A 13,664-nucleotide genomic window follows, 5' to 3' on the forward strand; every position below is an offset into this window, starting at 1 on the left:
GTTCTTGGCTGTGCAGAAGCTCTTTAGTTTGATCAGGTCCCAGTAGTGTATTTTTGATGTTGCTTCAATTGCCCGGGTGTCCTCTTCATAAAATGTTCTCCCAGGCCGATTTCTTCAAGTGTTTTCCCTACACTTTCTTCTAGTATTTTTATGGAACATAACCCAATCATAAACGAGAACATCTTGTTAGCCATTACTTCTTTGTTCTTATGCCTGAGGCTAGGGAAGAACAAGGTAGATTGAATACCTGCCCTTGCTGACCTTGCCGTTTGGAGGCTGTTACTTTGAATCTTTAAGCAAGGTATAAAGAAACTTCTTGGGCATGCAGGAATTTGTGTGCAAACCTCTGCTTCCATGTAGGCCTTAAGTCAGGGGCTTTTTGCTGGAGCCTTTTATAAGGAATTTTTAGGCTGGACTTTTCAAAAGTCTTCCATGAGCCCAAGTTTCACCTGTGCCATTAGATACCTGTATGCATTGGGTAAATTCCTTTTCTCTTGAGGTCCCTGAGCACATTTCCATTCCTGGACCTGTCAGCAAGCGACCTTCATCACTTACCACAGATCGGGAAAGGTTACTGATGGGTATCTGGCCAGTTTTCCAAAGGGCTTTTTCATTGGCCTTATAAAGTCAGCCTTAATTCCTTAACACAGTCTGGCAATGCTATTCCAGCCAAAGTGGAATAGCTGGTTGGTCATGTTAGGCTCACAACCAACCTGGCCACATGGGGTTCTGCCTCAGTTTCTTACAAGTATGCCTGCACAAAGTCTTTTCACTGCTCTCAAACCGCTTTTTTGGCCAGAGGCATATAGACATTTGGCCTATGTTGACTTAAGAAAGATAACAGGAGGAAAAATGTCATTATAATTACATGTGTATGTATATACTTGGGAGTATCAAAAATAGGAGACTCAAAGAAATCTCTATTTGGAAGGGTAGCTCCCTCTTTGCACCAGGAAAAGAGGGGTGACTAAATGGAGAAGGCATCTCCATAACAAATCTTACGCTGGCTTTCAGTGCTTTTCCTGGCATATTCCCTGTAACTGGGGTTTCCCTTAACTAGAGACTATAGGCACCAACCACAACGCCTGGCTAGTTTTTCTTTGTTTCAGCAAATGATGGTATTCAAGTTCAGACTCTTTCTTTGAGATCGCAAAGATTGACTCAGTTCTTTTGAGTAAATTTACTGTCAAGATTTACTCTGTTCTTTTGAGTTTCCTCCCATGTATACATTAGGTGTACATGTGAAAGAACTTCTGTTTTTCCCTTGGTAATCTGACTTTTGTTATAGGGAGTCCCAGTTAAGAACTATGAAGATAGAGAGAAAATTATTCTTTCTCCCCTACACTAGCCACTAGCTATTGAGCACTTAAAACTGTGACTGGTGTGACTAAAAAACTGAGTTTTCAATATTATTTAATTTTAACTGTAAATATTAAGTGTCTTAAGTGCTTGTGCCTACACAGTACCCTATATATATATATATATATTCCCCCATCATAACACTATTGTTAGGGTGGGAATTCATAGTGTGGGCTGAGAAAGAATTTTCAACATAAAGATTAGGATAGGAAGAAGTAAAAAGTTAATTTTACTTAAGAGGAAAAGGCTTGTCATGAGAGTGAAAGAAAGGAGTCTGGCATCAAGGTTAATGGGTTTAGGGTTTTTATTGGGATAAAGAGAAAGAAAAAAAATACTTGTTGCCAGCTGATAGTAGAAGGCAGCTGTGACGTGGCTGTGTTTGTTTTTCCTTCTGTAAGTTGAATTAATCAGTCTCCTTGGAATGTGGTCTTGTGGCTGGCTGTTGAATACTCTTCAAGTGCTATTAAACTCTTACAGAGAACATGTTGAACCAGAAGTGGTTAATCAAACAAAGGGGGGCAGTTGTGTGTCTTCACTTTTTTTCTTTCTGTTAATTTTCTCTTTTAGATAGTTTGTTAGCAAGGCTGTCCTTCCAATTATAGTGTATATTTTCCTAACATTTTATTAAATATTAAATGTATTGTAAAGTTGAAAGTACTTTACAGTGTTTTTCCCCATATCCATCACCTAGATTCTGCCATTAACGTTTTATTATACTTGTTTTTAACACATACCACGTGGTCATGAACGCCCCTCCTCTCCTGTCCCTTCCCTCCCTTCTCTACCCCTCTTCTCCTCTCTCCAGCTTCCCCTCCCCGACAGGGTCTCACTGTCTTGCCAGGCTGATCTCCAGTTCCTGGGCTCAAGTAATCCGCCTGCCTCAGTCTCTCAAGTGGTTGGAATTATAGGCACTTGTCACTTGCCAAGCTACCCATTTCTGGACATTTCTCTGCCCATTCATTAATCCTTTTTAAAAAATGCATGTCAAAATAACACTAGTATATGTGGTCCTAAACACTTTAATGTGCATATAACCAGCAAAATCACTGTACAATCAAATGTCCATATTTTAAGTGTACATTTGCTGAGTTTTGATAGCTGCACGCAGCTGTGTAACCAACTCCTTTAGCCCTTTAACTGCAGAGCGCTGAGAAGCAAAACGTGCCAGTTGAGGCAAGCAGCAGTCTCAACTGTTACGATACATGGTGTGCTACCGGATGTTCTTTGGTTTCCTACTAATGAAAATAATTCACCCAAATTGGTTTGACTTCTAATATTATACAGGGTGGCCATAAAGTTCATGTGCAATTTATTTTCATGTGGCCACCCTGTATATTTGTGTTTACAAAGAGTAATGTGAAACAAAAAATTAATATGAAGTGATAAAGCATTGCCATATCAATAAAAATTTAATAATCCTTTTTTGTATGGTACAACTCAAAACATGGTATAATTCATAATCCAACATTATATCATATGTATTTTATTTATTTATTTATTTTTAGAGAGAGAGTTTCACTTTGTTACTCTTGGTAGAGTGCTATGATGTCACAGCTTACAGCAACCTCCAGCTCTTGGGCTTAGGCAATTCTCCTGCCTCAGCCTCCCGAGTAGCTGGGACTACAGGTGCTCACCACAATGCCCAGCTATTTTTTTGTTGCAATTTGGCTGGGGCTGGGTTCGAACCTGCCACCCTTGGTATATCGACGCCCTATGCACTGAGCCACAGGTGCCACCCTCGTCATATGTATTGAGACCTTGTTTTGCTTAACTTTTTATGTTTTGTGTAAACAACACATCTCTTTTGGGTGTTTTGCCGTATTCCTGTTGGATTGCTATACTTTGATGGAAAATGACTTTCTGTGAGACAGGATGGATAGTTATCAGGAACACTTCTTCCTCTAGAGTTGTACAATATGATTAACCAAATGCTCTGAGAAGACCAGCTGGAAGACTTCTAAAATTGATGATTTGTTATGAATACTGGCTTTTATTGCTGATATACTGAGATTAAAATCATATTTTTGGGTTCAAATTGTCTTCTTTCCATTGAAGTAGCTGAGGACTTGGTTTCTTTTAAATTTAAAATAGTTTCTACACTTTTGTTTTCCAAATCAGATTCTAGGGTACTTGACATTTTCTATTTTTTAAAACTACCTTTATATTCACATTCTCCAACAATGGTTGAGTCTTCTGAACTTGATGAGTCTCTGAATTTATTGGACTACATATTTATATTTACATACTCCCTTGAGAATCCACTACTTATACAAATTATTTCAGGTACAACTGTGAAAAATATTGAGAACAAAGCATTTGATGCTTACAGACTCAAGTCAGGTAATATTAACATGTGTCATCAAGTTTTTGTTTGCAAAACAAATGACTACAGTGTCATTGGGACCAAGTAAACATCTTGAATGCCCAAAGGTATCATTTGCACCAAAGAAACCTCTTGTTTGAGCTCCTTTAGCCATTGCTCTCAATCAAGAGAGCACTCCAGAAGTTTTCCTTCCTAGTCTATCCTTTCTGGTACCTTCCTAAGCAAGTACAATTCTGATTGATTTTTTTTTGTGGGGTTTCCTTTTAGCTCCCTGAAAAGTTTAACTGGTAGGGAGAAATACTCTGGCTACTTAGTTTCTGGATGCATCCTTCTACATATGTTTGGATACCAGTGTAACAAAACAACTATTTTTGCTGTGACTGAATGGTTGTGTCTGCCCCAAATCCATAGTTGAAATCTAATTCAATGTGATTGTATTAAGAGGCAAGGCCTTGAGGAGATTAGGTAGAGCTCTTGTGTTTGGGATTAATACCCCCTATAAAAGAGGCCTGAGGGAGTTTGTTTCTCCTTTTACCATGTAAGAACTCAAGGAGAGGGTATAGTGTGAGGAATGGGCCCTCATCAACACTGAGTCTGCTGGCAGGATGATTTTGCACTCCTCAGCCTCCAGAACTGTGAGAAATAAATATTGTTTAAAAGCCATCCAGTTTATGCTATTTTTGTTGTTTCAGTCTGAATAGACTGAAACAGTTTTCTATCTGGCCTGATATAGCCGGCCTTCATACATGTAAAAAAGTTCTCATCAGTACCCTAATTGAGAAGACTTGTAATTCCAACAGTCATATATTCATCACTGGCTGTGTCATTACACTTGGCCAGGATTGGTGGCTCTTGCCTGTAATCCCAGGACTTTGGGAGGCTGAGGCTGGAGGATCACTTGAGACCAGGCGTTCAAGACCAAGCTGGAGATCCTGTCTCTAAAAATAAAAATAAATTAGCTGAGTGTGGTGGTGCACACCTGTAGTCCTAGCTACTGGGAAGGCAGAGGGAGAAGTGTTTGAGCCCAGGAATTTGAGGTTATAGAGAGCTACAGTCACACCACTGCACTCCAGCCTGAACAACAGAGCAACACTTCGTCTCTAAGAAAAAAAGAAGCAAGTGGTGGTGCCTGTGGCTCAAAGGAGTAGGACACTGGCCCCATATGCCGGAGGTGGTGGGTTCAAATCCAGCCCCGGCCAAAAACTGCAAAAAAAAAGGAGTAAACCAAAACAAACAAACAAAACCCTACTCTTACTCCATCACTGTCCCATCAGTATTTGGTTATATAACAATTAAGTTGTAAAGTTCAACAACTTAGGGAGAAGACTGTGGTTAGTACAGTTGAGTTTTGTTATTCATGGTAGTTATGTTCCGTAAAAAAGTCATCATGAGCACTAAATTAGCAAATATCGAACTGTTATTCCTAAGGTAATTACAGAGTTAGGTTCCTACAGGCCTCCGGTTACGGCACTTTTGTCAGTAGCTCAGCATACTTGTTTTCTGTGTGTTTCTGTTTGAAGACACCTTATTTAATATAGTTGATTCATTAATATTGAACGCACAGTTAACAGCATTATCTTTCATACCTAAAGAAAGCTTAACCAATATATTTATTTTCTCAGTAAGGCACATCCCAGTTTTCCTGCTCATGGGAACAACAGAATCAGAACTATGCTTGGGAGCTGCTCAAAAAGGCAAAGTCACACCAGGAAGCATAGAAAATGTGTAAAGATGACATTATACATGGGTCACTATGCAAGTTTTGAGGCAAACTGCGTTCTGGTTCACTGTTTCACTTTCAAGAAACACTTGATAGCATCTTCTTTGATTCATCTGTGCAAGTCTCAACTCACTTGGTTTATCAGTGACGCTGGGCTTCATTTATTTCTGTCTGTGGATTTTATGTTTCTTGATTTTTGTGTAACTGAGAACTTTCATAATGACTCATGTATATTTTATGGAGAGGACACTTGTTTATAACATGAAAGCTGACATAAGAAGCAAGAGTGACACCTTGTTTGACCTCAGCTGGGAGCATTCCTGCCGGCGGTTCCAGTTCTTGCTGATCTGCACATGTTCCCACAGAACTGTGAAAGTGCTGTAGTAGTTTGGAGGTTACAAATGGATTTTAGTGAGCAGGCAAATTCACAAGTATAGAATCTGTGAATTATGAAGATTTACTGTATATACAAACATTAATAAACACACATACAGTAAGCGGAGGGGAAATTTGCAAAACTACTACAATCCTTGTGTCCATCACTGATCTGAGGTTGCAGCTGGTACACGGAGCTTCTTTCACCTACCTGTTCCATACTTCTCTTGACCTGAGCTAGAATTTCACACTCTCTGGCTTTTTTTTTTAAACCTGATTGAGTGAACCATAAACTTTGATTCCTGAAGGATTTGAGTCTTAACTGTTCTGTTTTTGTTTCTTTGGTATGTTATTAACCTTTAGTATTTGTATGGAAGTATTACGCCACTGTAGAGAATCCTCTGGGTTCTGTGTAGCCCACTGTGTCTCCATCGTATAGCAGCAGCCTTGTTTCCCTTTGGTAACTGGGATCAATTTTTCCATCCGGTAGATTGACCAGTTTTTCTTTGCCTGTTAGTTCCAGTGGTATAAGAAGTATAAAATAGCCAGGTGGCAGTGTCATCTTCTCATTCATTGAAAACATTGTTTTGTCCCCTTGGGGAAGAAGCATTTGCCTTTGAGAACTAAGATCTTCAAACCATCAGAGCTCAAAGCCAGGGCCGGAAGCAGGAATTTTACAAGTACATTATTGTGTGTAATGAATGATGAGAGAGCTACTCCTGCTTCTACTTCTTGATGCCTGGACACATGTTCTGACTGTAGGTGAGATGAAACCACATAATGGTCTGTGAGTGAAAGCATAAACTGCAGCCCCGACCTTTCAGGTCTTTGTCTCCTAACTAGTGCCACTGCTTAGTCTTCAATAAGCCATTCTGGGTGATGGTGTATGTGGCAAATCTAGGTAATCCCAGGGGTGTGAGCACATTATGCACCTCTTTTGCTATGATATGAGTTCCTTGATGAGACATGGTGCCGTGTGGAATGCTGTGATGGTGTGATGATGCGTAAAGCATTCTGTGAGCCTCAGTGGTAGTGCTGGCAGAGCACTACAGGCAAATTCATATTCAGAATATAAGAATGTGACCTATTGTGGAAGAGAACCAAATAAAATCAGTCCACCACTGAGTGTCTGGCTGGTCCCTCTGCACCCCATTTCCCTGGGAGTGGTGCTGTATTGGGAGCTCAGGTTGGTCTTCAGTATTGGTGAATTAGACACTGAGCCGTAGTAGCCTTGGCCAGGTCAGCTTTGGTAAAGACTAATCTGTTTTTGAACCCATTCATATGGGCTCAAGGAGGTTGAATGATATCATAGAGTGTGTCATTTTATCCACCTGATTATTAAGATTCTCCTCCGTTTGGATATCTTTTACACCTGGTTTCTGATGTAGACTAATTCTTCAGGATCCTTTTATCCCTATTGAAATCAGTAAGCTCATCTCGGTGGTGGCATCCTCCCATAGTTATAAATGTCCTGCAAAGGAGAATGACTGTAGAGTTTTTAAAAGGTGGCAGGTGGTCCCTCACTACTGCATCTCTCAATGCCTTAGTAGAGGAAGTATCTTCTAGGCCTTCTTACAGAACACAGTAGGGGTTTGGTGTGTTGGTAACACATGATAAATCCAGTCCAGCATTACTTCTCTAAGCCTTTTGATCCTTTCCCCTTATTGTGCTAGGGCAACTTTGGAATCTCAGCCTAATTAATTATAGGCTACTGTTGAGTCTTAAGTTTCAGGCAGGCACCAATTAAGTTCGTAGAGACACCTCAGTGTGTAAGTTAACACATTGCATGTGAGATCTCTAGTACTGGAGTTGGCAAACTTTTTCTGTAAAGGGTCAGATAGTGAATATTTTAGATTTTACAGCCCATACAGATTTTGTCACAATTACTCCATTCTGCTATAGTGTAAAAGCAGCTGTAGATGATACAGCCCATTTTTTAATACACGTGGCTGTGTTCTAGTGAAGCTTTGTTTACAAAACAGTTTGCTGACCTTTGCTTTAGTTAAATGTGCATCCGTCAATGAATTAGTATTCATTATAACACTGATGGACAGTGTTATATTTCACCCTTCTTGGTCTAGCACCTTTAGAATCCATTCCCATACATGTTCTGTGGGCCTCTGCTAATTTATCAGCCAAGCCTTGCAATTCTTTTGATGTGTTAAGCTGTTTCCTTTGGGTTGTAGTGTATACTTCTTTCTCTGGAGCTTGCCAAGATTTGATACTGCTTGACAATGGGTGTAGACGATGGGTCTTGAGGAGGTTGATGACCCTTTTTTTAAGGCATCTGCACTAGATAAGGTTGTCCTGGTGTTTTTAAGCAGTAGAAGGCTCTCTTAAGACATGGAAAGATAAGCTACTTCTGTTATTGGAAGCTCAGAAGGACTTGCAGGCTCTAAGTTGGTTAGTTTCAGTTAGGTCCAAACAAATTTTCTCATTCCAAATTTAAGGGACCAAATGTTTACCAGTCTATGCTGTAACTTTCAAAGGAGAGACCTAGTGAGACTATGGATTCAGCTATTGTTTTAATTCAGCATGACTCATAATTAAAATTTTGTATTTGTTTTTCAGCTCAATCAGCTCTCAGACCATGACTTGAGCTGAGAGTTAGATCTGAGCATATTTTCTCTCTGTAGGTGCTCTACAACACTCAAAAGAAGCCACCCACGTCACAATCCTTGTCATGATTTCAGTCTTTGCAGTCAAGTGCAGCGGTCAGTTTGGCTTCCAGAAAGTGCTCCAGTTAGTACTTTATTCCAGTAAACCACAAATGATAGTTTAATTACTTGTGATTCCAGTACCTACTGTGGATTACCTGCATCTCATTTCCCATTGAAACTCCAGCTTAAGGGCATGACCAATCCTCAAATCCCATCTTTGTTTGCCTCTCTTCTCAGACCGCTCCCAGTACCAACTGTGTATCAGTCTGGGTTCATTCAAGAGGAAGTTTAATGTAAGAATTAAGTTACTATAGAGTTAACTAAAGATGTGAAGAGAACACTAAAGGATATTCTACAGCTGAGAGACAGTCCAAAGAAGAGTCAATTTGGGGGCCTTTCCTCAAGGCTGGGTTTCAGGCCCTATTAGAAGTTGTAGCCCAAGTTAGCTGATGGAGAAGTTTGTGAGTTGCTGGTGCTAGAGCTGATCCCCAGTAAATGGGCAAGCAGAAAACAATCCTTTTGCATGTAGGTGAGCCCTGTGGGTCTCCCTGTGTACAAGGAGAATGTGGGTACTGCTGTGGGTGTGAAGCCTGGGGTACGTGGTGACCTCATTGGGAGGTGAGTCTGGACCAAGGCTGCCCCCTTGTTTACTCCTGTAAGTCCCCCCACATTGCTGACCTCCTCTTAGGGCTCAACTTTTTCCATAGTACTTTTCACCTAACGTACTGTGTAGTTTACTTTTTTTTTTTTTTTGAGACAGAGCCTCAAGCTGTCCCCCTGGATAGAGTGCCGTGGTATTACAGCTCACAGCAACCTCCAACTCCTGGGCTCAAGAGAGTCTCTTGTCTCAGCCTCCCAAGTAGCTGGGACCACAGGTGCCTGCCACAACGCCCGGCTATTTTTTGGTTGCAGCCGTCATTGTTGTTTGGCGGGTCTGGGCTGGGGATTTGAACCCGCCACCTTAAGTGTACGTGGCTGGCGCCTTAGCCCGTTGAGCTATAGGCGCCAAGCCAGTTTACTTTTTTGTTATGTCTGTCTCCTTCAGCATAAGATCAGGTACTAGAAGTGTCTGTTGCTCACTTATCCCCAATGCTTAGAAGGGACAGTCAACAAATACTTGACTATTATAGTGGACTGTGTAATATTCATTAAGGTGAGATTCTAGCTTAACAATTCTTATTTTATTGTTCAAAATCTTCTTGCTACTTCTGTGTTAATGCACCTTCACTTTTATTTTGTAGACTGGTTATATTCTTTGACTAATTAGATCGATAAGGTTGTATTTTTGAGCTTCTTGTCCTCTATAAAATCGAAGTGCTGTTTGTGTTTTATTGTTACTTCATGTCATTTTCTAGCCTCTGTGACTTATCTGAGTAGATCACTGAGCCAAATAACTATATTTCTAAACATTTTGGTTTTTTAGAATTATTGATTTGTGGAAAGTTAATTGATTATCTTTTAATTTGTTTTTAGGTGCTGAATGTGGAGTAAATGCGGACGTTGAGAAGCATCTGGAATTGGGCAAGAAACTACTTGCAGCTGGCCAGCTCGCTGACGCTTTGTCTCAGTTTCATGCTGCAGTAGGTTTGTATCACGGAACCAAGCCCAAGCCACTCGGTGGCTGTCTTAGTGAATTCTAACTAATAGCTCTTTTCTGGACAACATTTCAAATAAACAATATTTCATGTTTAAATAAAACATAAAAATACTTGGGATTCTGGGTAAATTAGATTAATAAAATAAATGTGTAACACTTGAATGCATGTCAATCTAGCTTGTAACTGAGGCTTACTACTGTATGTGACAAGAATACTTCAAGATAATTTTGACAAAAACTTTTTTTTTTTTTTTTTTACAAAAACTTTTCTTAATGTAGTCTATAATTTCTGCCTTAAACAGATCTCACAGAGTGGAGGTTAATTTTCTGATGAGTAGGGTTATCACTATGTGTAATCACTGTGTGTACTTGGGAGATCCTGCAGTTCATTGCCTCTTCAGTGTTGGTCAAACTCCTGCTGGCCCTTGAACACTGTCACCTCTTATTACTTACTTGTGTCTGTCTGTAGCATCAGCTGTTACAGCTTGAGAAGTGAGATGACCAGCATAAATGGGTTCAGAGTGGCGTTTAATGGATTTTTTAATGAGTCACTGCATAAACCTTTATGTTGGGCTCTTTGACATCGACTTTCCTCACTGTACCTTTTTATTATATTTTCTCATGCTGATTTGGGATGGCTCTGAGTGACTAAAATCAACAGCCTAGGAGGTAAGGAGGGTGGTGTTTCAGGTTTTCTGTCTTGTTTGTTTTTTTTGAAATAGTTTCTCACTCTGTTGCCCAGTATAGAGTGCTATGGTGTCAGCCTAGCTCACAGCAACCTCAAATTCCTAGGCTTAAGCAGTCATCCTGCCTAAGACTCCCAAGTAGCTGGCTACAATGCCCAGCTAATTTTTTCTGGTTTTGGTAGAGACGGGGTCTCACTGTTGCTCAGACTGGTCTTGAAACCTCACTCTCCAGTGATCTTCCCACCTCATCCTCCCAGAATGCTAGGATTATAGGTGCCCAGCTGGGCAATATATTTTTTTTAATATAGTTGTACCCCCAGAAGAATTATCACCCTATTTTTAGTTTGGCAATATTCTTTTTTGTAAACTCAGATTTTTATTTTTATAACTAATGTTATTAGTCTCTGAAATAATGAGAAACATTTTAATCTTCCTCTTGCTACTGGATATTTCTTACATAATATTGTTCCAGTTATGTAAGAAATTATAGGCTTAAATAAATTACCTGCAAATTCCCAGCCGTTTTCACTGTGCCACCCAAAGGAGGAAATTCTATGAAGATTAGGTGACAATAATAGCTATAGTATTTGAAAATAGGATATATTAACACATGAAAAGCATGTACAAATCTTAATTTTTGTGCCTCTGAAAATTAAGACTTTTCTACAAACATGTTTGATAACAGTTTTCTAACTGTGGTGTTTCTATCTGGAAGTTTGTGTTTCAATGAATAACTCCACTCGAGAAATGGCAGTTATTTGGCACAACCATATGCACAACTTACTGTTCACCCATTTCCTGGATAACCACAACATCATTAAGTCCACGTTTTTCCTGATGATTCAGGCTGTCTTCAGTGCTGCACCATGGTAATTTAAAATTTTTTCAGTTATTAGAGAAAGCATGTCTTATAAAAAATATTGATTCTTACCTACTACCACAAGAATATTTGCAAAAATGTCCATCTCCTACCTGCTTTATATTATATTATTTGATTTTTTAGTCTCCTATCTAGCAGAAAGAGCAAGGGCTATAGCATATTGTTAAAGCAGTATTAAATGACTGCCTCACCGTTTAATATGAGACTTCTTGAAAGGTTCTTCCCCCAAATACCCAGTAAAACATTATTGTGTTCCCTGAAAGGTGTAAATGAGCAATGATGAAACATGGTAATTCATTGGTGAGATTTAGTAAAGGGCAAATGTGAAACATGGCTAATGCATTCAGAATCTGAATAGTGGTGTCATTTTGTTCATTGTGATTTGGCAAATAGCAGAAATTCTCAAATGGGGTACACATCGTAATTTTTCTTTTTGAGACCGAGTTTCACTTTCTTGCCCTCGGTATAGTGCTGTGGTGTCACAGCTCATAGCAACCTTAAACTCTTGCCAAGCGATTCTCTTGCCTCAGCCTCCCAAGTAGCTGGGACTATAGGCGTCCGCCACAATGCCTGGCTATTCTTTTGTTGCAGTTGTCATTGTTGTTCAACCCGCCAGCTTTGGTGTATGTGGCCGGCGCCCTACCCAATGAGCTTCAGGCACTGCCGCACATCGTAATTTCTAATGGAGACCACTGCAGCTTGAGAACATTTATCGGTTTATGTGATTTATGTCAAATACTGTTCATAACAAACTATAGAAAAAAAGTTTAAATTGTGTGTGACAGAAATATATAGTAGATGGTGATGGAGTATTGCAGTCTTTTGAAACTCTTTGGAGATATGTTTGTCAGAAAAGAATTAATCTCTGTGGTTCAATTTTCTTTTTTTTTTCTTTTTTAAGTAAATATTAGATCTTTAGTATGGCCATGTTAACTGCTTTAGTTAACCCAGTGACTTAGTGAGTACCTCTTACTGTGAGTAATTGACTAGTAGGGACTAGTAGTAACTGACCAGGAGTTCAGGTCTCCTGACTTTCTAGACTAACAAGTTATGTATTTACTACTGTTAGGTCATGGTTTTTAAATATAAGCTGGTTCTTTGTGGTAAAATATCATCCACAAAATATCATTTTAATACATTGCTTTCAACCTACTATAAAAACAGTTCATTAAATGTTTATTCATTTGTTAAAACATTTATATGTGCATACTTTTCAAAGTATATATGGCAGTATATTTTATTTCTTTAATTTATTCTGTGATTAGAAAACTGATAAAGTTTGTGAAAGAATTTGGCTAGTACTTGTGTATCAGTAGATCATTTTTTCTTGTACTGCCATGGTTGATATTATTTACAGTTCTGACACCCTTCCTTCCATTTTCATTTTTAAAAATTTGCTTGGTATGTTTTGCAGATTACTTGGGCATGGTATACTTTTTTTTTTTTTTTTTTTTGTAGACACAGAGCCTCATTTTATTGCCCTCGGTAGAGTGCTGTGGTGTTACACAGCTCTCAGCAACCTCCAACTCCTGGGCTCAGGTGATTCTCTTTCCTCAGCCTCCCGAGTAGCTGGGACTACAAGTGCCCACCACAACGCCCAGCTATTTTTTTGTTGCAGTTCGGCCAGGGATAGGTTTGAACCTGCCACCCTCGGTATATGCGGCTGGTGCCCTACTCACTGAGCCACAGGTACCACCCATGATTACATTTTTAACAATAAAAGCTTATGGTATCAATGATTTAGTTTAATTTTATTTTGGGGGAGGAATTTTAAGATTTAGTAGCAGTTGCGAAATATTTTTGATCTGTTATGAGCAGTGTAATCCAGGCGTCCTCAAACTACGGCCCGCGGGCCACATGCAGCCCGACTAGGACATTAATCTGGCCTGCTGGGTGTTTTTGCCCCAGTGGCCTGTCCTGTTTAGCAGCTGACTTGTCGCGGGGCCTGCAGTCCAGCCCTCCAAAAGTCTGAGGGACAGTGAACTGGCCCCCTGTTTAAAAAGTTTGAGGACCCCTCGTATAATCTAAGGAAGAAGGTGACCATCACTTTTTATTTTTTTTTTT

At 39.6% G+C, this 13,664-nt stretch overlaps 1 protein-coding gene across 1 annotated transcript in view; it reads left to right on the top strand.

Annotated features, from left to right (window-relative positions):
* DNAJC3 (DnaJ heat shock protein family (Hsp40) member C3) overlaps positions 1 to 13,664 on the top strand; it is an 86,578-nt gene that overhangs the window by 18,555 nt on the left and 54,359 nt on the right. Inside the window, exon 2 of the mRNA XM_003789579.3 lies at positions 9,911 to 10,021. Coding sequence (XP_003789627.1) covers positions 9,911 to 10,021 — 111 coding nt within the window. The remainder of the gene's footprint in view (positions 1 to 9,910; positions 10,022 to 13,664) is intronic.

This window comes from Otolemur garnettii, unplaced genomic scaffold (assembly GCF_000181295.1).
Source record: "Otolemur garnettii isolate 467f Iridium unplaced genomic scaffold, OtoGar3 scaffold00034, whole genome shotgun sequence".
NCBI classification, from domain to species: Eukaryota; Metazoa; Chordata; class Mammalia; order Primates; family Galagidae; genus Otolemur; species Otolemur garnettii.